General features: G+C 41.5%; 1 protein-coding gene across 1 annotated transcript in view; it reads left to right on the top strand.

Moving 5' to 3' along the window:
* The first annotated feature begins 5,639 nt into the window (after positions 1-5,639).
* Positions 5,640-27,818, top strand: part of Chinmo (Chronologically inappropriate morphogenesis) — a 49,875-nt gene continuing 27,696 nt past the window's right edge. The window contains exons 1-3 of the mRNA XM_078192741.1: positions 5,640-5,775; positions 26,725-26,945; positions 27,385-27,782. Of these exons, the coding sequence (XP_078048867.1) occupies positions 5,655-5,775; positions 26,725-26,945; positions 27,385-27,782 (740 nt within the window). The 5' untranslated portion in view covers positions 5,640-5,654. The remainder of the gene's footprint in view (positions 5,776-26,724; positions 26,946-27,384; positions 27,783-27,818) is intronic.

Here is a 27,818-nt window from a genome sequence, read left to right as displayed (position 1 = left end):
CCAAAAATTTACAAATGCAATTAACCCTCTACACGCGAGTGGTGACTCTGAGGCACCCAACATGCCCAACACTGATATACTCTGATCTATATTAGCAATTTTTGTTGCGGACAAATACTTTAATCGGGCGTTTTTTATTCGTATTTCGTATGTTCGATCGTTATTTTCTTATCAATTTATATTGTACAATAGAGCTCTACATTTCGTTCAATAAACAATAAGTGAGGAAAGAAAGAAACGCCACCACTAGAGGCTTTCTCATCTTTCTCCAGAGGTATTTTCCATATTGAAAGAACTAAGGGCCAAAGAAGCCACTCTGTACTTTCACTTAGGCACGAAACGATCGTCGGAAGATATATAATTTTCTATCAGACATTTTTGATCTCGTTACTGTACCGTCGATTGACCGGCTCGATCTCCGATTCAGTCATAATTCATCCTTCAATTACAGATTGACTTCCATGTCCATTAATTGTTTACCATTGCAATACGTTCAGTGAAAGTAGAACACGATTCGCGCGGTAAGTCTGATCATACCATCCCCTTTCTACTTACTGCTCGGTTTTCGACATACGACGGTCTTTCACCAGTTGTATTTAGTGTTCAATTCGAAGGTTTGTGTCCCGAGGAGCATAGATGATCCTTCTTCCTACGAACTAATAGTTGAAAAACTTACTGGAGCGAGACCCATCGCTAAGCGTCACGCAGCGTTGCCTCGAGCGCCCGAATTTCCATCTACCTTCTCTCTCGCTCTTTCCCCACCCGTTTTCGTACCCCTTCCTTTCATTACTCTTTAGTGTTACGTCTAACTCTGTTATTTTCAAGCTCCCCCCTCTCTCTCACTCTCTCTTCTCTTCCCGTCTTTCTTCATCTCCCTCTCTTTCTCTCGTTACGCTCCCCTCGACTCCTACGCTCTTTCCCCTTTTCTCTTCCGTCCCTCGCGAGGCATGATGCCTCTTGCACGCACGCAATGCCGGGGCAGGGAGTGCACACTAAATTTTGGCGGACCAGGGACGTACATATCGGTGTGATTGTGACTGATACCGCAGACCGCGGGGATCGTAAATCGCTGACGACAGAATCCGAACGCATTACGTACTTACAAGGAGAGATCCCCAAGTGTAACTCCGACCTTCAAATACTGAAATTAATAGTATTCGCTCTTGGGGGCAGACGGTTAATAATTCTTGAGATATTTAACGTCAGAGTATTCTTTTTTGGAAACCTCTCTCCATTAAAATCAATCAAATTAGTAAAGAAATTAATTTTGGAAAGTGTATGGAGCTTGTCGCAAGAATATCCAAAATATTGAAAAATATCTGAATAATAAAGATTTTGTTTTCCTGGAAATACACGTGCAGCTAATTCTTTTAAGGTTACTAAAAATTAGCAGAGAAGTTATAGAAAAATTTCAAATTGCATTGAAGTTACAATTGAAATTGAAGAATATTAGATCAATTACATACAAATTATATATGACAGATAAATTAATGATAAAATCCATGGAAAAATCATGAATATTCATTTGTAAGCTAACGTATCTAACGTAACTAGCCGCGTTTAGTATCGCGGCTAGTAATATAAGAACTACGGTCAAGGAAACGATGCCCGTCAGAAACAACCATTTGATTAAAGGCCACAGTTAACCAGTAAGGGGCAACAAAGTTGCGCGGAGCTACAAATAGTTCCCCGGTAGACATCAAACTTTGGGTTAACGAAAGGGTTTTATCTTGCGCTGCCGACAGACATTTGATTCTAAGGCAGACCCGAGGCATTAGGCACAAGGATGCCTGATTGTAGCAGTTTCGGGTCCTCGTCTCGCAGTTAGCGAGCGAGTAACATTGCAGAGTTCCATTCCGTGCCAGTATTTCCACGAAGGCGCAGCTCGATCGATGCGTTGCCATAATACCAAGTAAAGCTCGCATTAAGCGGCATTGAAAGGCGGCGGCGAACTGTGGCACAGCGGTTTGCACCACCTTTCCACGCAGCTTGCTTCGAACGTCGGAGGCCGCTCATTGTCGGAACGGGGAATGACGCGAGCCGTTCATTTCGTCCCGATTCACTCAGTCGCTCGTAAATTCGTTCTGTGACCTCGGCACGAACGCACGCTCCTCGTGTTCTTACGCTACGACGAGTGTTGCGCGCCACCATACTGTCGGCTGACTGCAATTCTGCCGTGAATTTAGTATGGGGAATCACTATTCCGCTGGAAAACTCGCTGCATCTCCGATCGAAGACGCGTGTTGTCGGTATGAAACTGTGTTTCGAGGCTACCATTTCTCGACCTGTTCGAATAACCCGAAAAGTTTAGAATTCGTGTATATGTACGATTCCTAGACCCTGTAGCATAACAGAGTATTTCAAAAATTACAAAAATATAACACTTCTAAGAGAAGCGTAGATAAGGAATTAGTAGACTACGGATTTTATACATTTATTAGAAAAATTATTATTTGTAACTCTAAACAGTAAATTAAGGGGTTAGCAATTACCCTTAACAATATCATAATAATCGATAGTCACGTTACGTCCCTTGAAAAAAGACATTGATAAACGATAAAGTGTCGAAGTACTGCATCGGGTCTGGGTCAAAACGAACCTAGTACCGTATGGCAAGGGTTGATTGAGCGATCCGCTCGATCAAAACTGTATCGATTGCCTGAGAATTTCAAACGAAAGTTGGGAAGCTTCTGCTGAATACGTTCGAGATGGCAGCGAAAGTGTCTTGGAAAACGAATTCGTTACGCTTCATTTTCGAGTACCATAGAATGCGCTGAGTAACGCGGTGTGGTTTCGTAGCTTCTCCGATGTAACGGATCATTGGGAACAGGGCCTCGGGATTGGCGAGGCGTGTTAATGCGGACCGACGGTTTCCTAAAGTGTTTGATGGGATATAAAAGGGATGCTCTTTGATATCGATTTTCGAGCACGGGACTTGACTCGAAGAACGGGACTTCTATAGGTCCTTGAATTCGAACTGATAGAGGCATCCTCAACCCTCGATCGTGAATAAATAAACAGTACTGTGTTTCAACCCCTTGCACTACGGTTTCAATCATAGCCGCGTTAATTAGTACTTCTACCTTTTTAATCATTTTCTTAAGTGTCGTTTCTCGCGTGTCTTCATTTTTAATTTTATTCGTAGATATGTTCATGACAAAACGGTGAAATTAAACTATTGATTAGTAGTAAACTTTTACTAGAGGGCATACAAGATTGTCTAACAAATCATATAAATGAATACCTAGATAAATCTGTGTACTGTACAAATCCACTGTTAATTGGCAAATAAATGTTAGCTTACAATCAGAACATAACATTAATCCTCGAAACGTGATTAATCTTCCTAAATAAATGTATTTACTGTTTATTTAAGAAATGCAATTACATATAAAGTCATCAAGATCCGTATATCGTAAGGAGTACAAGCTTAAGAACGAACCAAGTGTTACCTCATTTCCTGACATTATTTTCAATCTAATTTACTGAAACAGCCTATCTACTATCTAATTAAGATATCTAACAAGACATAATTTGATTTATAAATTATTTATAGAGAAATTAAATTTCACTATAAAATATATAAAAACTAAACAAATTTCATTTTTTTATAATCACATATTAACCATCATCAAGGTCTGTGTATCATTACCAATATTACCTTATTTCCATATATTAATATTACCTTATTGCCTCGCACAATTTCCAGCCGAATTTAACAGTAAACCGAAGAGCTTGGGCGAGCGAACCCGAAAATCCGACCACAGTGCATCAACGGGCCCGCTCCTGCATAGTCCGCGATTAAACTTTCGACCATCAGTGACGTAATCGCGCGGGCTACCAGTAGTAACGAAGGCGACCGTGCAACACAAAGATCCCTTCCACGTAGCGCACCGTTCTTGCCGAGTGGCGCCACGTATCCGCATTTCGGCCCTGGCACGTGTTAGATTAGAAAGTGGCGGGGATGTGCGATACCTTAGAAGCGTTAGAGGGGGTACGAGAGCGTGAAAGAACCGATTGGGCGAGTGGGAGAAGGTAGCGTAAGGAGAGGGTAGAAAGAGACCGATCATCTGACAGCCCGAGAGAAAGAGAGAGGACGCGAGTAGAGGGGCGAATGACAGAGAGAAGAAGATCCGAGCACAACCGTGAAGCGATTGGACGAGGACAGAAATAGAGAGTAGCAAGAAAATCAGAAGGTAGAGGAGAGGGCACCGAGAACCACGCGAACTAAACTTCTAGCCTTAAGCAATCCCAGCCCCACCCTCGCCCGAAAAAAGTCGAATTTTATTTCCCTCCTCCTCGCGGTCCCTCCTCCACGGCTCGTCTCCCACCTACACGAGTCTCTTCCCTCTTTCTCCAACCCGTGGGCACTAGTCAACCCGGCCGCTGCCTCTCCCCACCCACCGGGTTCCTCACCCGAAACCACCGAACTCACACTATTTCGTCTAACCGCATTTGCATCGGCACCGATGACCCATATTCACATTTCGGTTCCTCCGCGACACGGCCACGCCGACGTCTTCAAGTCCTCCTCCTCCTCTCTCTCCAGCCAGGCCGGTTCCCTCACGATCGTACGCACGGTCCTCCCGCGCGTGTATATCTGTTTCTCGGTGGCCGGCGCGCGCGTGCACGACAGAGACCGACGTCGAGGTCCGTTCCATGACCAACGAGACAGAGGGAGAGAGACGGCGATAGAGAAAGAGGAAGAGGGAGAGAGAGGGACCAACGACGACGGACAGTTACGCGTGATTCGTTCCTCGCCGCGGCGATGCGCGATGCAAGTCGGTGACTCGAATTCGGTCGGGTGAAACGTACACTCCGAGCCACCAGTGTGCACGCGGCCAGTGTCCCGAAACACCAGGAAGGAATCGCGGGAAACTGTCTTGCCTGTCGATCGGTTCGGTGTCCCGTGATCGGACTGTCGCATCGGGGAACAGTGCTGGATCGGTTCCGTAGGATCATGTGCCGCGTGGACGTGTGTACGGGAGACCGGTGCAGACAGCACGTCTATCAGTGAGTTGCGTCCCGAAGAGATCGAAGATCGCGCGAGTCGAGTGGTTCCTGGTCGAATCCGGGAGGTCAATCGCGATCGTTGGCGTGGGTCTTGTTCGTGGACCATTCGGGGGCCTCTTATGAATGAAGCGTGCTGGCCGGTGCGTCGGTGCTGCTGTTGCCTCTCTTCTTGAGTCTCGATCGGACGGACGGTAATACGGGCCAGGGCTTCGGTAGGTGTTTCCTCGATGGTTTTATCACGAACCGCGCGGATATCCGGTAGTACGCTCGGAAAGAGGTTTCCACCGTTGCCAGCGGGTCGACACCACGGTTAGGCGGCTCCGATCGCCGATCTCCGAATAACCGCGGCCCGATAACGGCCGCCCGATGTTTTCTCCGCTTATCTGTCGCGGTTTTCGAGAACACGGGCCCGTTATCGATGGCCTAGTCGCGAACCCGGTGCCGGCCCGCTTCGAAACTCGCTGGTCGAACGAACGGCGATCGATGATCGAAGGTGGCCTGCCGACGAGACTGAATTACATGTTTTCTGTACAGCTGGACGAACTGTTGGGCACGAGCGCGATCAGGAAGGAAAACACCTACACGAAGGTGGCAGAGACAGGGGTGGCGAGGGTCACGGGGTTGGGCCTAGGGGTGGCATCATGGACTCTCATCAGCATCAGTTCTGTCTCAAATGGAATAGTTTCGGCAGCAACTTAGCGACAGCGTTCTCAAATTTGTTCAAAAGCGAGAGTCTGACGGATGTCACCCTGTTCTGCGAGGGTAAGTCTCTTCTTCAGCTTTCGTTTCTTTTTTTCTCTTCGTTTAGCTGCGAACTGTGCGCTGGCTTGTTGCCGTGATACGCACGCGATACACGTTCCCGAGAGAGATTTCGATTCAGTTCGCGAGCCGATAAACGGCACACGCGCGCGATATTGAGTCGATTACCACTGACAACCAGGGAGTTTCCTTTCCGTCTCTCGGAATTGTATTGAACGAATGCTGCGTATACGAGTTACGCGGCCGACTAACCGTGGATGTTTATGCAATCACAATGTAGAGTTTGATAACATGTTAAGAATAGCTTTGTTTATAAAGGGTCTTAAACCTGCGGTAGTTCACTAGCAGCTTGACTAACTTTATTGGAATACTTGTAGCCTTAGAATTTCAAATTTGATATATGCATAAAATCCATGGTTTAGTTATCAACCCTCGAAAGAAACATAAAAATTGTACGAAATTCCACTTTAATGTCGAGCGGACGATATTTTTAGCTATACTTAGATTATCCTGAAACAACGCCGTGTCTCATAACTGTGAAACCACACAAATTGTTCAGTTTTTATACATAGGAATTAATATAATAGTGGTTTAAGTATGCCATGTTTGAAATCGCATTTAGAAACAATGTATCTTTTTAGAAGGACAAACTGTTTACTTCGAAATGAAAAGTAATAAAACATTGATCCTTACTATTTCATAAATGTGGAATCAAGTCTGTAACAGTCGTTTATCATGGATAGAAAAATAATGTTGACACTATTGCATTTGTTTATATTTAAAAATATCTGAATATTTTTGGGTTGTTTTATAGTTTCGAGATTTAAATCTTCAACGAATAGAAATTTGATCGTTTGTAGCAGAATGATTTCCAATAAGTGCATAAGCATTCGAATAACGAAGAATGTAATCAACACCATATGATAAGACGATGAGGTGTTCGATGAGATATGCAGGACGGAGAGGAATCCCGTTCAGAAAGCATCGAAGTCACTGCAGGCCGCGATCTCCATGTCTGACCAAAGCAGCGCCATCACTCCTTGCGCCTGAATTGCTCACCTGGGGGGTGTTGGCGGGTGCAGTCGCAGCACGGTGCACGTGTTCGAGTTGCAGGCGAGCTGCAGCGTCGGCAGATTGGCCCGCCCCTACCCCCGTTTCGTCCAATCGCGCGGCCCGCGGGACTCGGCTCGCGCAGAGTCAGTCGGCGTGCATGCGAATCTCGGGTTTGCACATCGAAACCCGTTCGTGTGTAAGTACGGAGCCGCTTGTGCACGGTGCACGGACGAACGAATACACGGGCGAACACGAGGCCGGCGCGCGCGATTTCCCCCGACTTGTTGCGAGTGCAACAATCTTGCGGATCCGCCGCGAGAAACCGCAGTCCGTGGCGAGCCGCGGTGCAATGTGTTCGGTGCATCCGCGTTGCGTATCGTTTACTTCGCGATCGATCTCTTTGCTGTAAGAATCGAAGTAGTATTCGCGAGGTTCGAATATCATCGACGGTTCGATTCGATTTATTCCAAACGAAAGCGACGACGCTTGTTTACGGTGAGAAGATAAACGCGATAGGTTTAATCGCAATCGATGTCGCGTTTATCGCGAGTCGTTCACGCGTCGCGTAACTGTGCCACTTCCGGTCTAAAAATATCACGTGGATGTGCATCTTCATTCATAATGCATCGACCGTGCCCGGTGCAACGAGCCCAGCGTGCCCGACACCGTATATTTCTCCATCGGGACCCCGTTTCGGTCCGGATCGGTTTGGCCGATGTCGTTCCTCGAACGGTTGATTACCTGCATCGATAATGCATCGGTTGACGCGCAAGCATCTGGTGACCGGGTTTCTCCTTTCCTGTTAAGCAATGCGTAGAGTTCGTGACATTGAACCGTGAATTCGAAGCAGCTTAATTAAGTGGGACCGGCGACTCCGCTGCGTGGTTCGTTGTCTGTCTCGATTGTACTGTCTCGAGAAACGGCGACGATGCATCGTTCAAGTGTCTTCTAAATACTACTGGCGAATGCTGGACGAAGTTAGTATACTGATACTGCGAACGTAAGTCTACGGATCGATTTACACAATTATAAAGAAAATAAACAGGTCAAATGATATGTGAGGATACTTTTATATCATTAAAGCGATTATAGAAAGAAATATCAATGCAGCTTGCGTAACTTGCAATTAATGCGAAAACTGTTTATTTTTTATCAAAGTCCACAGTCTAGTAATTATTAATTTAGTCTGAACAAATTACAGAGAAGTTTCTAATACTCTCTTTTAGAAGTATATCTTTGTCAATGTTGTAGATGGTTTAGCCGTTAATTCACTTTTGTATAAATATTTACAACCTAAAAATAGTCTTCGAGAGATTCATTATCACGTTGGTTTGATTAAATAAGTGTTCGAATATCTGCTTATTTCGTTAAGTAATTCAAATTCAACACTGGTACATCGTAATCATTGTTTCGAGTGTTCAAATGATTGACATCGTGTAATACAGTTACTCCGAGTTTCAATATCGTTTCTTTGATCGTTAACACACTGAATCACATGGAATGTACAACATAAAGATTGGTTTTAACTAGGAACAATAAAATACCGTCATAGCTTCTATTACTTTCAATTCGAAATAACTTCCAATCACTGATTTATAGTTACAGAAAAGGAAATTTGAATGATCTATTGGCACGATACGACTAGAAACACGACGAATCACGAATTTAGGATATGCAACGCATTGATTATCTTTTTTTTTTCGATTCCACTAAAATGATTTCTTTATTTCATGAGTTAGCTATCTCAACGGACATTTGTTCACAAATCAGTATCACTTTTTCACTTTGCGTGGTCCAAAATGGCAATTATCATTCACTCTTCTCAAACTAAAGAAAAGCGACATCGTTATTTGGCCAAGTAGTTAAATCTTTGAAAATACATCTTGGAATCGACAACATTAATCGATAGAGTAGTGCGCATAATTATAGAACCAAATTATCTATTATTTCTGATATACAAATCTAAGAATATGATGTTTTGTTATATTTTTGCTTAAATATCGCTAAAAATGTAAGAGTTAGTTTCGAGTCTAGAATAATTCACACCACCGTATCTAAAAAATTAATTTAGACAATATCGAAGAACAAGAAGTCGTTCATTCTTCTGATTCTAATCGCCTCCACTTGGTCTTCCGATCACTCAAATTGATAGCACTATGTTTTTATAAAATCGAACGCATTCTTGACGTTGAACGTGGCAAAGTTTGCAATACTACGACGGCTGAGCGACGTTACCGGGAATTCGCGGTTACAGCGTCAATAAAATTTCGGTAGGATTTATCAGCGACGCTGATAACGGCAACTATACACCAACACGTGGTGTCAGATACTTGTTCCTTTATCAGACGTGTTGAATAAATAAGAATGTGCAACTCTCGAGACTCCGTTTTTAGACTTTCTGTTTTTCGAGTGTTTGTCGAGGCGAGGAACTCGCAATCAGAAGATGAAGGAACTGGCGGTCGAGGCAAAGCAGCGTAATCGCCCGAAAAATTTTGACCCACTGACATCATACTGCTGCATCGACGCAGCGGTTACCGAGCACTTATTATCGAGAATATGAATGCTATCGTAGATATATTCTCGTCGGCGTGATTTTCGGTCATTCAAACGTTCAGATTTATGGACTCTGTGAGAGCCGAACCATGATCGAAGCTGCAACCGAGTCAATAAATTATATTTTCGATTTCGAATCCAATAAATGCCAAGGAATGGAGTAATGCCACTTTTTGATTACTTTCAAAAATATACATTAAAGCATGTAGATAAATAAATAATAGACCGCGTGTTTTATGCATTTATGACAGAAACTGATAGGTGAAACACAAATTAAAAGAAACATTTATTACAAAAGAAAACTTTTTCTTGCAATTAGAAGAAATTTTTATTGCACGTAAAGTTTAATATCTTTTGGACAATATTTGGAAATTTTTGGAGATTCTTCATCGATTTATATCTATCGTAATTGAAAAAAACAAAATATAAAAATTGTATTGCATTGAATTAAAAAATGGAGATAAAAAATTAATTGCTATGAAACCTTTGATTGTATGGAGTTCTCAATTACACATAATTATATAATAATGAATAATTTAAAAGTTGCAGTGCGCAGTACCTAAACTGCGATTATTCGAAGCAGTTAAATGCTTTCGAAAGCAAATGTCCCAATTTTCTCATTTCATTCCGGCACTTAATGAATGACTCACACTGCCGAGACATTCGATAACTTTCTTGACTCTTCCGGCTGCAGAGAGTTTTCTTGGTATTCTTATGGTTAGCATAAACTATACGGAGCTGATGAACGAGACTATCTCCCAGAAGATATTCGTGTCAGCTCGATTCGGAGAACGCTGTTAGCGTTTCGTTAAGTGCAGCGGAGAAAGTTGTAAACGGTTGAATTGATCGACTATTACTATCGATGTCATTCTGCGCAATCGCTTCATCAGCGAGCTAGCTCATCACAACATACAGATCTGTCTAACGGTATTACAGGTAAACCGTAGATAGAATCGGGTGTTCTTTTGTTGCGGTCTATGTAACCGTAATTCATAGTCTATTACAAGATACATACATAGATGTTCATGCATTCATTGCTCCAGGCAAATATAGTTTTGCTTGGTCATCGTGAATCTTAGAAACACGAGAAAATATTTTTTGATGTACTAATATATTTTTAATATTATGTTCATTCAGGACTTTAAATAAATATTAAAGAACACCATATTAGAGTTAAACTATAGAGTACAAATTTTTCCAGAGAAAAATGGAATAATTGCTGGCATGAAATATACTCTATGGTTGCTTCACTTGCAAACACAATATCGGTAATTTTTTTCCGGTATGCGATGTTTGAACATTTACATTTTTTTATTCTATAATAGAACAGTCGCTTATTGTTGGTTAGAGTATCAGATTTCATTTTTATCGATTTGCACAGTAAATTGTCTTGTAAATTGGTTGCCTGAAATTGTATTGGTATGTGAAACGTGTTTGGACAATGAAGAATTCTAACACATACCATCAACTATCTGAATTTAGACCACGACCTCAGGATTTTCCCCACTGTGCACTAGCTCGAGCATTTGGCATCTAAAGTCCACCGAGCGAATCGCGATAACCCTTGCTAGATCCCGAGAAGACGACACTTCCGAGGCGATATTCATCGCGTTACAGTGTCTCATTTTCTCTGTTTATTAATTCTAAATGGATGAAACAGTCGCAATGGCTGACTCGTATTTTCGTATTAAAATGACCAGTATGCATTAATGCAGATTTCTATTACCATTATTGTCTCTGTCCACTTTCTAGTAGTTCCAATGTTAAGCATCTATATGTGTATTCAGCTATACACAATTAGTTATTTAACTCTTTCACGTTAATTTCTTTGCAAACCACATGTTCTTTGACATAGAGAGGAGCATATTTTTCTCAACACATGAGGGTTACCTATAGATTTTTTAATTATAATGTTCAACATTTAATCATCCAAAATCGATTGTTTCAGTCTATTCTAAAATCGAGCGCATTTTTACGTTGACCATGGCGAAGTTTGCATCATTTCTGCTAGCCAATGTAGTTTCTACGATGCGATATGAATTTCTGTTCGCGCGTGCAACGCGTTCCCATCCTGTCCTATCCCCTCGCTCCGGGCGCCCCTTGTCCACAGTTCGAGTCCTCTAACGCGCTTTCTCTCGGCGGAGGACACGCGCGTGTCCCGATTTCATGAAAACTGCCTAACGTCCGGGGCTCATCTCGGCACTGTTTTCGGAGGGAAAGGAAAAGTCGCGGGTGTCTCCCCCTCGGAATACCGGCGAAGGCCGATAGTTTCGCCGGTTTCCGAGGCGAAAGTCGACCGAAAGCTGCGATACGGGGAGAGCGGTAACTCGATGCTTTGTCGCTCCGAGTGAGTGCTCCTTCTTTTCGAAAAAGGTGGAGGGTGAGAATCTGAAAGGAAGGTCGGTCGATGGGAAGGGTTCAAGGACGTTGGTACTTGGCCTGGGTTAGGGCGGCTAGAGGAGGCAGGGAATAGAGGACCGTAGTTGAGCAACGCGTGCACTTGCGTACGGGTAGAAAGTTCTTGATACTGAGAAAGACTCGGTCTTCTCGATCTTTCCGTGCCACGACGATCGATCATCCATCGATTTCAGATCGTTTATCTTAAACTTCTATAGCTCAATGTAACATTTAGCTATCTTTCCTTGCTTTTTCTGCATTTAGTCTCGTTTGAAGATGTTTAGCTTGGATTGCCTTTGTGGAATTCGATAGAACAAATTAAGTCCGTGATCTTGATTTTTGAATCATCCAAAAAGACTGTTTTTCAAACAATACAGCGTTTCAAGCGAAATCTCGACGTTTTTTGCAGTTTCAAATGAATTATTCATAGTTGTCATTTGTAGCAAGAACGTGGGAAAGGTATTCCCTTCATAATCAAGTATATTATGCATCACAGTATTCAACTTTCACTTTACATTTCGGAGTAGATTCAAACTTTTTTAAAAGTTAGAAATCGTCATTGAATTGCACATTAAAATTGGTATGTGCTCCTCAAGGTCACCTTCATTAATTTTTTTTTTAATTGCATGATAGTATACTCGTCATCGTTCACTTTTTACGCCAGAAAGAGGTCGTAACGGCTAACTGGTCGAACAAAGTCAGCGCAACAATCGTTCGAAAAGTGCACGAGGACAAAAAGAAGTTCACCTTCTCGCATTCCTGTGATCATCGCTGTGTCTACATACGTGTACGTGTGCTCGGTCGTGTGTAATCGTTCGAAAGCCCAAAGGAAGCCGAAAGTAGGCCCGGGTTACAGTTAGATCTAACAGTCTTTTTCACGGTCTTCCTCGACCGTGTACGCGATGCATACTGCCCGACCCTATTGACACGTGGTACACGCACCGTCACGAAATGCGTGTGCACACGTGGGCCCGCTTGTATGTACACTATGTACTTGCAGGTCGTGGAGGAATTTTATATTGGTCCGAATGGGTGTCACCGAATTTAAATATTTACCGTCGGTCGCGGAAGTGCCCGCCCATCCTGGGCATTAAGTAAATTTCGAGCGAAGGCAGTCGGAGTATGCTCACTCTTAAGAATCTGACAATGCGACCAACGATGTTTCGAAAAGGTCCCGTGATTTCCATTAGGAAAACTATTGCGAGAACTCGTGAGCATTTCCGAAATCGAAGATTTTCGCAAACTATCCACACTATCCTTCTTGGAAAACTAGATTTACAAAATATAAAACTGTATGTGTCGAAACAGCTGGTCACCTATATAAATTGCTTGATCATAATTTTAGGGGCTAGGTAGTTGAATTCAATATGGCGACAATCTTCCTGGGGGTGTACTTGAAGGTATTTTAACTTCGACTTCGAAATGACGACATTTCTCTCGATCTAGTGTTTCCATTTTATATTGTATTTCTCACTTCGCGTATCTCTAGAAAAATTGCATCTTTTAATAATTTATGAAACGTGCAACGAGCAGATAAAGTATAAACAGCGAAAATAAGTGAAATTCATGCGGAACATTTTTTAGTTTGCCTATAGATTTGCAGTCTAATAATCGATAAGAGTTATCCGATTTATACCGGAGATATGTTCGATATTTTGGACTAAAGCGAAGACAAGATAACAAAATAATGCTATCGGTACAAAACTTTACAATGCTCGACGCTGTACTTATTTACTCGCTCGAGTAGCTGCATACGTTACGCGAAGTCAGACACGATAAATCGAAGACGAACTTTATCGGGCTGGACATCTAATCGCTGTAACAGCTCTATCTGAACTAATGCCTCGATTCACATGAAGGTGAAGTGTTTTATAAACACACGCTTATTCACCAAGAAAATTAATTTCCATTTGAATCTCTTCTCATTAATATCGTTATAAGAAACTTTCCTCGTGCAGGGTAGATATGTCGATTGCAGCCAGTGCATAGTTTCTAATCAACTTTATTATTATTATTCATATCTTCCTCTTTGAAATTGGCTGCAGTTCCTAGCGATCAACAGAAAATCGAACCAGAAAATATATTGTTTCTAGTGGATGCGTATAATTAATGAGAAAACCATACTTTCTACGCTACAAAGTATTCTTAGTAAATACGATACGTACAATCTTGATATAACATCAAAAAGGCAAAAAAGAAGTTAGTAGGAACAGATCATGCAGTACGAAGAAAATGAATAACGAAAAGGATATAACAGAAGAGAGCAAGTGATCTGTTAAATAACTTATTAAAACTTGCACATTTCTCATGTGACAAAAAATGTCATGAATATTAGCATCATGATTCATATAAATCGTTAGCATGGCGACGACTGCTACATCCACCCTATCCGGGACAGAAAAAAGTTTCCGGGTTGGTTACTGGCAAGAGTACTGATTATACGTGAATCGTAAAGTTGCGAGCGTTATCGACGAAAATATTTGTCGGTGTGCGTCTGTATGCGTGTAACGTTACAAAAGATTAAGCGGAGTGTGCTAACGACACGTAGAACGTTAGACCCGAAGCATTCGTACACTGTTCGCTGGTATTCGAGCGGAACTATCCCGCACACTAGCCATAGATGCGAGAGCGGACCTCGTATTCGGCCGGCACGACGAATATTTATTTCAGCGTGACCTAAATAATTGCATTCGTTCGTTCTATTACACAAATCGTCGCGCCATAGAGCCGGCGCGAGGTTTCTCCGAATTGTTCGTGTTCAAAAATAATGAAATACATACGGCAGATTTAAAAACAGTTCTTACTTTCTCATTCAGAATACCATTTATCACTTGCTGCGTTTAACAAATTTACGCAGAAACAACACCAAAGTTATCCCAAAATTACTAACAAAAGAATTTTAGTATAAGTTTTAAATGCTATGAAATTGATTTTAGAGTGTTACTTCTAAAAACGTAGTTAAAATTAACAGCGAAAGAAAGAAAATAGCTTAAAAAGATCAAACACTAACTGACGTTTGTAATTAAGTAGTTTGAAAGAAATTGGTCTTTAGCTGTAATTTTAAGTAAATTGGTATTAAAACAGCTTAACATTAATTGAATTGTGATACAAGTTTTTAAATAAAACTTTCAGGGAAACGCTTTTATAATGAAACAAATGAATAATGATTGTAATGAATTAAGTACAATGAAATTGTATTTTCAATTAAGTTACACTCGCGCGATGTCTATGAAATAAGAAAGTGAACCGAGGCTCGCTGGATTTTATTAGGTCACTGTGTCCGATGCAACACGGTATCGATATAGACAGACATAGTTCCAAGTGGCCACGGTATCTGGATGAACTAAAAGGGTCGGGCTCAGCCTAGAAATTAGGTCGCGCTGCTGCTTCACTGTTGTATGTTGCAACTGGAACGTAACGTAGCGTTGAAACACGTGTTGCATGTGCAGGGCTCTTGCGTAAACACTTTCGTAGTAAGAGGATACATCGACTTTGAGAGCAAAAACTGTTTAGAATTCTTTGATCTCCTCTAGAGTTTCATTGTGCGATCAATGAAGTACCAGCGAATTGCAAGCGATTTCATAGATTAATGAAGCGGTAAAGTTAGAGCAATTTTTTCAAATAAAATATACGCGGAGAATCTTAATAATTTGAATAAATTGAGATAAATGTAAAAACATTTTACATTTATTTTGCAATACCTGATCGATAAGTTTTAATAAATGCAGAATTTCATAAATAATGTTTAATATGAGATATAATATAAAGCGGAAATCGATAACAGAATGGATCTTTTTATATTGAGAGATATTAACGACAACTGAACTAAACATTTAGAGCACTCATATTCTTCCACATTATTCATTCATATATACGTATAAGCGTCATATCGATTATTCAATCTTGATATTATAAAAATAATTCTATGAGAAATCTTTCGATAGATTTCATTAGTCAAGACCATGTCATCGTTGAAATGGTACGACGTTTAAATAAATCTTATCTTGCCATCGTTAAGGCTCGGTAGTTTAGAATTGAAAACGAACTGACCAGTTCCGATGATCAACAAAAGAATCAATGACCAGGCTCGGGTTTCACCACTGCATCGCATCCTGAAGGTTTCGTTCATTGACCAAGAACGACGCGCGCACCGTTCAATCGCACACATAAATAAAATATGTATAATGCGCGTTATCGTTCGATAAGGCCGGCCGGCCGTAGATACACTTCCGCTGTTTGAATTTCGATTTGAAAATACAGAGGGTTCCCGGTCGTGCGTTGCTCTCGGCGTATCTATTTTTATTCGCGGGCATAAAAGAGTCTGTGTCCGAGCTCTCGGTTGCTGAACTATTCTGCTCCGGAGAAAATAGTACGAAAACCGTAAACATTCGTCGGTGATTTAAATCAAGGATCACGCCTCGCTGATCCGACCCCCCCGTTACTCGAAAGCGAACGGCGAAACGAATTTTCCGGATTGTTCATTTCGCTCGTGTCGAAGGTTGTCGACGCGAACTATTATCGACATGAATGAAATCGCGAAGAACGAGCCCACTTGGCATAGGGATTCGACGAAAGGTCCGTGAACGATCGCAAATCATAGTAGTGGCCTGGCACAAAGGCAGTCTCAATGGTTCGATGGGCGACCAATATAAAGGGGATAAGCAAGAAACGGGGAGTGAACGTACTTGACTCGTACAGCCGTCGTCTCAGTCGAGCAATGTGTACTCCTTAGAGTCAAGGTTAGCTCTGATGCAACAGGATGCCGGCCATTGACACTATATCTCGATTGCGCTCCGATTCGTATACCATTGCCGATCATTCATCAAACACAGCAATTGAATTTTTTCTGTTAATTTCATCAGTTCGGGCGACTGCAGAATATGTTTTCAATTGTTGAACATATTGATACATATTGGATAGATTCGTTACGAGCAATTACTTGTCCGCGAATCTTTGTACAAATTAAAACTTCATCGATTGCAACGAACATCAATCAAGTAGATATTTCTTTCTTTAATAATTTTAGTAAGCTGAAAATAATATGGGCGGCTTAGAAGCCAGTGTAAGTCCATGAAGCTTAAAATTTAGATTAATAAGGAATTTGCAAATGTAAAGCATAATTTCTATCACAAGATATCTATTTTTAACCCCTTACACTGTAACAACGAGTCAGACTCGTGATAAAGTTTCCATGCAAGATCTACTAAATATGAATATTATTAATTTCTTCTAAATAGAAATGAAGTTGAATTCCTCCATTATCAAAGTCTAGAGACGGAAGTATAGACAACAATAGAAGAAACAAAAATTATTTGGTCCTATTCAGGACAGCATTAAGGATAAATAAGTGCTAATCAACGAAGCGTTAAAGAAGTCGTCGTGCAAGGGGTTAAGACGACAAATGAATCTTGGAACATTATTTGATTAAACTATTTCTAATGAAAATTGAGGAATGAATAACGACAGACAATCAATGATACACTGATGACAAGACAACAAACTTACATTGTACTATTCACTATGATATTTATACATGATACGATAACATACTTCAGCTAGTAATAACTATAAAACAAGAAAGTAACAAAAGTGATGACTATTACTAAAAAGTTTTCGGGTCAGTGGTATTTTCTCTGCAAACAGAGTTTATTCATTCATCCTCGTTAACATTCCGCTATTCGTTTGGCTGCGGAATTTTCAAGAACAAAGGGGATCGAGCTAGGTTTCGGTTAGGCAAATCTATTCTCTCTTCTAGAAGCTTCCCGGCCAGCTGCGGCTTCTGTTAGAAACGTGACGTCCATAACCAGAAACATTCGGGCCGGTTCGCGAACACATTATGCGAGTTTCGAACCCGTGGATTCGTGGAATATCATGGGTTTCTAGCGGCATAAAAGTACCGTAACTTCACAATTACGCGGCCAGTAGTTTTGCTGATGCTGGTCGACGCGCGTTAGAAGATGTTTGACCGGAACAACGTGTGGCCATTTCGCCTATGTGCCCCGCTCCCTTCGACCTTTCTCCATCTTTTCTCGTCTCGGCCTCACTCCTGGAAAGAATAAATTTGTTTGTTGACGTTGTTCACACGCACTCGTTTATTAGCACGTCCCCGGCTTAGAATTAGGAAATTTCGAATCACCGAACTGTGGACGATGGTGCAAATACAGGGTAGCTAACGCGAAGTAGAACCGGTCAATGTGAGCTCTTGCGGCTCGAAGTAACGATCTTTTCAATTTCTCTAGAGTTTTTACACTTAACACTTCCGTTATCGTCGCCATACACCTGAATAAAATAAGTGGAACTTATTTTATGCTTTTGATTAAACTCGCATCCGCAATTTTTCCATGAAATGAGTGACTGATCGATAAAGCATTGACGACAAGATAATTGTGCTGCTTGCATTAAATTCATGTTGTCTAGAAACATCAAGCATGTGAAAAGAAATGGACAATTTAACAAATACGCAGGTTATTGTCTTTATTTTAGTAAGAGGCAGGACTAGATTTGATTTATTAATTACTAACTCATTCGCTCTATTCATTCATTTCTTTTTTCTTCTGTATCTATACTATACACCCTAACAATTCTATCAATTACACAATTATCTATTGTTTGGTCCGTCTTTCCGTGTGTTCTTTCATTTATTTACCTTCTGTAGTCTATCCAGCCACTCTACACTAAAATTATTTACTATCGTCTATTTGAAACCGTATTATTCTCATCTCCGATTGAAACTGCGCGGCCGCCTTTGCGGCAAAAACGCGACGGCGAAGAAAGAGAGAATGAATCGCGATGCGATTAGGTTACACTCGAAAACATGTCTCGAGTATCATTCAGGCGGGAATCGTGTCTCGAAAACACTGCGTCGATCTTGTGGAACTATGATCTCAAGGACCGGCATTCGTTAGTATTACAAGACAAACGCAGAGTTGCGAAAGCCAGCACGGTGTTGATAGCACTGCCGCCGTTATCAGATTATTAGAGTATTACATACCATGTGGCACTTGTGGTGCGATCGATAACATTATGCGTCGATCGCGTACATGTCTCGGGTCGCGGCGCGAGTCGAGTGAAAAACGTAACAGAAACCGGGTCTCTCGCCTCGAAACGAAATTCGCGTTCGAATGCAGGTGCTACCGCAGGCTGATAAATCCCACGGATCGAGAGTTAATCATCGTACAGGCGAAGTGGGTCAATGACACAATTACAGAACGCCCCGGGCTCGCAAGACCGCGCGTGCATTTATGGTCTTTGTTGGAACGCTCGCAATACAGACGAATATATCGCTCTCTTGGAACCGGCGATATCTCCGTCGCCGTAGCTCTACGATGCCTCCCGTTTCATATCTTCGTTCTTCCAACAACGATATCAGGTCCGGCCGCAGACGGGCTGAAGTTTCTCTTCGAGAAGCAACGCGATTCTTATTTGTCACGTTTTGGTGTCAATGGTTCACCGTAACGTGATTATCAGGCCTCGGATGTTTATGCGAATTCACGTTTCCATGGGCCGTCGAAGCGTGGAAAGAAATGAGCACTTGTCTCGTGCGTGCCAAATCTTAGATTCTATGCTTCTATGTATAGTATAGATTCCACACAATCAACAAAGATCAAACATATCAAAAATTCTATACGATATACAAGGTTTTTAACCATTGCTTTATGAATGGAGAGACAAGAGTTTTGTCGCGTTAATTAGATTGTCTAAGATGGATGTAGAATGGTAATGCAACTACTTTTTGATAATAGAATTCTTTTATTTTAATTTATTTAGAATCAATCTGAAAACTTCTCGAAGAAATGTTTTTTGTAATCTCAATAACTGCAAAAGAAAGATACAGAAGACCATCACTTTGACTCGCCAGTTTTACTTTGACTTATTACTAAAGTAAAACTTGATTGTTTTAGTTCGGAATTTTAGAATGCATTACTTTCATTGAAAGGACAAAACTATTTCCTCTGTTAATAACTTACAGTGACTCTCGATGTGTATTTCATGAACGTTTCTGACTGTTAAGCAATTACATTTTTTAATGCAAAAGAGAGAAGAATTATCTTTAATTCACTTCTTCCGAATGTCGCTTGTTTCCAAGCCTTTCAGAGGAGAGGCACCTATCGAAATGAGTGAGAGTGAGAGAGCGAGATTGGGAAGTAGCGAGAGCGAGAAGGCAATACTCGCGTTCTCCCTCTCGCTAGTTCTCAATCTCGGTCCCTCACTCTCACTCATTTTAAGAAGTGCCTCTCGCCTCGAAGGCCTGCTGACTGTTTCACATCGAATAACATTCTAACAGTACGGTCACAGATGACCGTTAATCAAGATGAAATATATTCTGACAATTAAAGTTCTCTGTTCTACCGCGAGATTTAATGAACTAAAGTTCCGAATACATAATTCAATTTTCTGGAATTTGAATGAACTTTGGATACGGGAATTCGGGAATGCCTGGTACGCCGTCTGAGAACTTTGGAAATTGAAGATTACATTAATGAGTTATACGCTGTGATATAATAAAGCGTTTGGGCATTGTTGACGTTCGCTTTCGGGCATATTAACATTGTTTTAGGACAACATTAAAAGTCTCCAAAAATAATTTGATATTTTTATTTTTTAATAAAATATTTTTAGTAATATTTAAACAAAAATTTAACAAAACTTGTATATTCCGATATTGAGAATAATAGAAAATAGTAGTATACAAATATGATATCTTGTCAAGTTCTCGTTTAGGTGTCAGTAACAATGTAAAAGCTACTTTGAGTCTAGAATTATGCACACCACTGTATTTATTCGAATAAATAGATACACCTCTACCGACAAACGGTATTTAACCCGTTCAAAGACCGTGAAAGCGCGTGTCCCGCATGAAACGTGTCCACCTATATCAGCTAATTGGTTAAGTAAATAAATAAACGATAGTAATGAAAATAAAGAATAAAACAGCCATTTTATGACAACTGTGAATAAACTGCAACATTTTATGTTACGACGAATATACTCGTCAGAAACGACTAACTAGTTAACAGGCCCGGGGCAGGGCAGAGTGTTAGGTAACAATCGAATCGGTGGCAATGCAGACACGTGCGATTGCACGTCGTACACGTGGTCGTGCGCGCCGATTTCTCGGAAACAGTTTCAAAGCTCACGGCCGCCCCCCACTCCGTTTGTTGGCCCACGTGTACCGATTTTCGCGCGTCCGTTCTCCCGTCACTCTTGTTCTCGCCCTTCTCCTCCGGCAAGACCGCGCCAAGAGATCGTCATCGTGATCGTGCAGCAGCACACGAACGGCATGTGCGCGAGTAGTACGAGCTTATCGACCTTGGTCCCACGCGGCCATTGGCCGGAACCAAAGGAAGCCGCCGATGACGATTGGCCTGTGCGCGCTCTCCTATCTTTACTCGGGACTACGGCTAGCCCGTGTGCATGTGTGCATGTGTGCGGCCACGTACCGAGGAATCTGGCAGCAAAATTTCGGCACCGAGGGGATTCGGGGCTCTGCATCATCGACCTTGTGCGGCCGTTGACCGCCGATCTCTCGCTCCTCGCGTCGCTAACAACGCAACTAACTCCGTCTTGCGATCGAATTAGCCTTCTTATCTGTTTCACGAGGCTGCTTGTTCGCCTTCCGTTACTCGCCTGCAATCCAGAAAGAGAGGGACCGTGTTTTCTCGATAGTTAGATCATGTTAGCGTTAGACCACCTATGCTAATGCAAAGCGGAATTTTTTTAGTCCACCTGACAGACGAATTAATCGTTTACTTGTGTTTTCCATTCGGAGCTGTAGCGCGTCGCAGGCCAAATGAATTCATTAACGCGCGTTAGACGAAGCAATTTAGGTAATCAAGCGGAGACTGAAGGCTTCAGATTCACCATTCGAATCTATTGGATTCGGCAGGTTCTAAAGACGTTTGCTTTTAGAGCAAAAATTAGTCTTCATTTGATAGACTTCTACGTGTCATAAGTAAACTAAAAGCTGTATGCACGAGTTACAAAATATAGGATGAACATTGATATTTATTCTATGTCTCAAATTATATTAATTAACTGAAAATCGTTCCACAGAATTTTTAGATTTTTACAATGATTTTATTGCTTTATATTCATTCTATTATGATTAATTAATTGAACTTCAAGTATTCGCGGTTTTGTTCGCGATCATTATTTAGGTTCTGAAATAGTTGTTAATTATGAAATGACGATAAATAGTAAAGGGGCCGCGAAAGGTTTAAGGATGTGAGCGAGTGCCGCTTCCGGGTGCTATGTACAGTACGTTAGACGTGTCCGGAGTATTAGAATCATTGTGCGGAATAGAAAAGGAAACGATTGACCATCGTAGGAAACTGAAAACCTCAGCCCATAAAACTGTTCGCCAGCTGGCCTTGGGGCTTGAATAGATTGCCTCCGATGAGTGCAATGAATATCATAAATTACTACCCGATTACATGGCTAATGGAGATTGTTAAAAGATACTCGCCATTTGTTGCCTGTTGCTTACCAGATATTTTTTGCGCACGTTGGAACTTGGGTAAAATACACACTTTCCTACTTGGAAGAAATCTCGGTTAAATAATTCTTAGAGCTACGGTATACACTTTATTCTGCCTCACCGTAATATGAAATGAAAAAATATTAATTACTGAACTACGTATGTTTATACACGAATAAAATATTAAAACTAAAACTGTTCAGGCAAGCAACAAGATTTTATTTGGACTTTGGAAATATGTTTTCAAGAATCGACAATTGTTAACGCATTAGAAACTTGTAACTAAATTATAGATTGAATACTTCATAATTTGTATATTTTACATGTCATAATTCAAACTGCCAGTCGAAGTATCGGTCGGATGAGATTAAATAAAGTGACGCAAGAATTTTCAGCAGAAGACATTTAAAATATTTCTCGGGCAGGAGCGTTTACGTCACTGGGTAATGACCGGGGATACATTCACCATTTTTTTTCGGGAACCACGTAACCGTGGCACATCCGCGTATTATTCCTGTTGCGCCGGGCTACATAAAGGATGCGGGAATGCCACGCACGTTTCCGGGTCCCGGACCGGCTATGAGTCGTTGGCATAAGCAACAGCATAAACCGCGGCCGGTGTACGCAAAACGCCTACACACCTACACGCGACTGGGTCGTTGGCCCCTGTACACCACATCTAGGATGTATATTTGGCTCGGATACCTGTAACGATACACACCGCGCTATATTTGGCAACTTGCAGATGCTCGAGTTCTCCTATTTCTGCATTGAATATTCACAATTATCCATTAAGCCATTAACGTGCAAACATTTTCATCCGTAGATATTTATTCGAGAACGGTAAATCAATCTTTAAACACATTTTCATATGCATCGTAATACAATCGAATCCAGAGATTTCATTTACGAATTTTAATCTGAGCGAATTATATCATTTAATTACATTATAATTATAATTCCCTCAGTAATTCAATTGTAATTCTGCACAACTCTGTCATAAATGCATAAATATTCACAATCTATTGTATACTTTTGTTAAGGAAATCGTATGCTTCTCTGGAGTAATTCTTCAAGGGATTAAAGAAACGAGATTATTTGTTCTTGCATAGGATTAAGAATGTTCTGTTTAACGACCATTCCTTTAGCCACGTTGCAGCCGTTTCTCCGTGTTCAGATAACGAACCTTCATTTGCGTACACATGGAGGCCACCTTCATAGAAGGGTCACCAATTCTCTTATCCACGTTGCAGTTGTTTCCCTATCACGCTCAGATAACGTAGCTTCATTTGCGTACACATGGAGGCCGACTCTACGAAAGGGTTGCCAGTTGTCTTTTTTTTCCCCGACGAATCCTCGGAATATCAAGGAGCCCCGAATAACTCGATACGCTTTAGTTAGGCGAGCCATTCCGAAAGGCAGGTGGTTTCGGCCACCTGGCCGGGCGCTCCTCCGGTGTCCTTTTTTTCTTTTGCTGCTTGATTTCCTTATACGGAGGATATCGTGTTGTTGCGTCTCCTCGCATCTTCCTCAATTCGTGCATAGCAGGCCAGTAACAGGGCTTCCGAGGAGTTTGTCCGGTGTTCCAGTAACACGATAGACTGCTTCCTCCGAATTACATCATGCCCACTTAATTATTTCAGGTGTACAGCGTCACATGCCTTAACACGGTAGGCGCCGCATCGGTCGCACATGGGCAACGCCAATTTTTCAATAATTCTCGAAATTAATTTTTCGCCCAATGTATTCGAACAAACTGGATTTTAATAGGATCTTTAGAACACGAATAAGTTCAAATGGGATCTACTGTGGTAAATTTTTAATTGTCCGGGTTCAGTTTAATTTATTAAATTACTTTGGTTTTGTTGGAATTTTAAGGGTCGATTGTCGGAACTTAATCTATTAGCACGGTGGATGTCGCGTTTGTTGCATATAGGAGACACTAATTTTTTACTAAGTTCTGAAGTTTTTATAGTAATACGACGAATTAAATATTATTACGGCAAGTGTTCATTTTAGATAATTGGTCTATACAAAAAGATATTAGTAACTTTAAGTTTAATAATGTCGAAGAAGATGCACGTGTTAATCTGCTCGTCACTTCAACGTAGATATGCTCACTACGCGTTGCAGAACGTGGTTATACACTTTATTCTTATCGTTTATCGTAGCTGCGACATTAACGTACCCTTAGATCAGCGTTTCTTAACCTATTGGCCCTGCCAACCCTCGTACTCTTCTCAGAAATAGTTGCACATAGAATTCTAAGATAAGGTCCCATTTGCTTTCATTCATCACCTTGAATCAGCAATGTTCTTCCCTTTTAGAATATCACATCCTAAAGAGATATATTTTAGACCGAATACGGAAAAAAGCATTTGGTTTTCAGAAATCATCGTAAATAATTGGGTTATGTCGCATGATGAATATGTTTCAAAATGCAGCACGGGATTGTAGAAATTATGTTTACGAGAGTAGAATGCGTACAATAGGTTCCTTTCTTCAAAATTACAACATATCGCTTTAATTAATTGAAATATACAGTAAATTGTATCGAAGATAGTATATTAGATTGTACAATTTGACTCTACGACTATGGAATATTTTATTTGCTTATTTCCATTTAGAAATGCACTTGAAGAGCGATTAAATTGCGATTTATGCCGGAGACTTGAATGCATGGCAAGGCGTGTGGTGTCATAGCAACTGCAGCATCACTTAGTATTTAGTTGGCTCCCGCGGTTATTATTTGCAAGGGAATAATTTGTAAACTAAGTGATTTGTGAAATCATAGAAGCATATTATAACATCTGCCGTAATCATTAGAAAATTGTTAAATGACTATGACAACGATAATTTAGTCGAGTAGAGAATTAATTATCAAATAGTTAACTCGATTCAATTGTATTACAGATCGCTAATGTTTATTGTATTCTTAGTGACATTAAAGTGATAAAATAAGAAACATAGCAATTGTACTTTGCATGTCAATCACAAAGGGGGCCAACTTTAGACATTTCGACTGAATAGAATAAAATGTATTAAAAACATTCCTTTTTCTACAATCTGTCTTACAATTATATTGTCAATTAGTAGCGGCAATAGTACTTACGAGTTAAATAACAATGTTAATGTTCTGGTTTCCAACCGACCCGGGTCTCTTCTATCCAATATTAATAGATGTCACTGTACGTTGGGTAGGAATAAACGTTGATTACAAGGAACATTGAACATTCTGTAAAACGCGTGCGTCGCGAAGCCTGCGCGTAGAACACGCGCACGATATCATATTACGCGCACGTTACACTTGCACACGTGAATCGTAAATTACGGAAGATCGTGTTCGAAGATGACCTAGATATCCAGCGGACTGCAAGAAAGGGCATCGACGTCAAGCTGGCATGCCCGGGTTCTTTATGCTCTCCCGGAGAGGGAAATAGAGAACGGAGTGGAAAAAAAGGGTTCGACGGTCACCACTTCCTTTGCACGCCAAAATTCCCGCGGTCCCACGGGGACCAATGAAAGCCGTGAGAAAAAAAGGAACCGGCCCGAAATAGAAACATACGACCACGGAAAGTCGGCCGTTTCGTGGAAAACACCCGCCCCTCGTCCGATTCTACCGAATAATCGGCTCGACCACTTTTTTCTATTGGCTTGTTCGTCTTCTGGTGTATTGCTAGTCGTGATCGCCGCGAGAGTCGGGATACGTTTAACCCTTAATTACCGGTTACAGCCCCATTCTCGAGTAATTTAATTACGGTAAATCTGAACTGGTTTTTAGGAGCCGGATCAAAGGACCGTTCCCTTTTTTTTTTAGGAAGTAGTTCGCAATCGCGTGTCACGTACGTGGCGTAGTTTCAGGTAGTTTATCGGCTTTGTGGTAACTTCGCTGACAGGATACTCGGAAGTTTTATATTCTTACGAATTTTTAATATATGACTTTGATACTATTTTATTCTATACAAGACTGCGAGTTTTTATGAGTTTATAATAAAAACGAGTGAGAGCTATATCGAACAGCGAACAAATTGACTAAGTCAGTAGTGACTAAAATGAAAAACATTTAGTTCAAAAGATAGCTACTTTGATACTATTTTTATAATACTTTTCATTATATTTACATTATATTTTAAATTATATTTATACTGTATTTACATTATACTTATATCAATCATATAAAAATCATCGTCCTGCAAGCCGATCTAAGCTGGATAATATTTACAGAGAAAATATTTGAAAATATTTGAAGTACTTCGTTCGTTTCATACTGCCAAAATAATTATATTTTACACAATGACTTAGCAATGTAACAACATTTTACTTCATCATATTGAATCAAGAAAGTGAAATAGTCCAAATTATGACAAAAATGTTATCAATGTTTTTCAAATAAAATGCGAAATAATAAACCAGCCTTGTTCACAAATCTGCATGATGTAACTAACGCGTCATCATTTTTGCTCATGTTTCAGGAGTAACGTTCAAGGCACACAGATTAATCCTCGCAGCATGCAGCAAGCATTTTCAAGAACTCTTCGAAGGAATGCCTCCTTCTCCCGCGGGACTGATCGTTATTCTCGACGGGACGAGTGCCCACAATATGGCGTCCCTTCTCGAGTTCATGTACCGTGGAGAAGTACACGTGTCCCAGGAATCCCTCAGCTCTTTCCTCAAAGCAGCCGAATGCCTCCAAGTATGCGACATATTTCTTCTCTGAAATAATTGCCCTACATAGCAGTCACGTGTGTTCAGTGACGAATCGACTATTTAGCATTCCCCGATGAACACCTAAATTTATTTTTGGCCGCGGTCTTTACTTGTCTTAAAGTTGATGGACCTCCGCTGGTTGGCTTTCGAGCCATCCACGTTATAATAAAAGTCGCTAAAAATCTGATGAAATATACGCTAGTTATCTGGCAGCCGCTACAAACACAGAACCAGAATTACCAATCGCGAGACCATGAACAGGTCGGCTCTTTCCCACCGTTTTACATAACACTGCAATCGTTGACACGCGTGTAACAGCGGTCCATCTGGTTCCCGAAAACCTTCGGGAGTCACCTTCGAGTCCCAGCCTTTCCCTTGCCCTTGTGCAACGATTTCTAAATCCACATGCTGCGTTCGGTTCGCAGGTGAAGGGTCTGTCCATCGAGCACGAGAAGCTGGCGGTGGCGCAAAGGCACGCAGCGGAAAATAATAACGCGTCGACGGACACCGGGGGTGGCGGCGGCGGTGGTGGTAGCGGCAGCGAGAACGTCGGTGGTAGCGTGAACAGTAATGTGGGTGGCAGCGTCGGCGGTAGCGTTGGCGGTAGCGTCGGTGGTAGCGTGGGTGGCGGAATCGGTGGCGGTATCGGCGGCGGCGGCGTCGGCGAGGTGAGCGACTTGAGCGAAGCGGGTGAAGCAACCATGGTGAGGAACACCATGAAGAGGACCCCCACACCGGCACCGTCGCCCGCCCCGGCCTATCCTGTGCCAAGCCTCTACTCGACCTCTCACTATTACGAAAGCCCGCCGAAACGACTGATGAGGTAAGCCCTTTTACCTTCCTGTCGCGAAGGTCTTCG

The sequence above is a fragment of the Augochlora pura genome, chromosome 2 (genome assembly GCF_028453695.1).
Source record: "Augochlora pura isolate Apur16 chromosome 2, APUR_v2.2.1, whole genome shotgun sequence".
Taxonomy (NCBI): domain Eukaryota; kingdom Metazoa; phylum Arthropoda; class Insecta; order Hymenoptera; family Halictidae; genus Augochlora; species Augochlora pura.
This window is presented reverse-complemented; position numbering and strand designations above follow the sequence as displayed.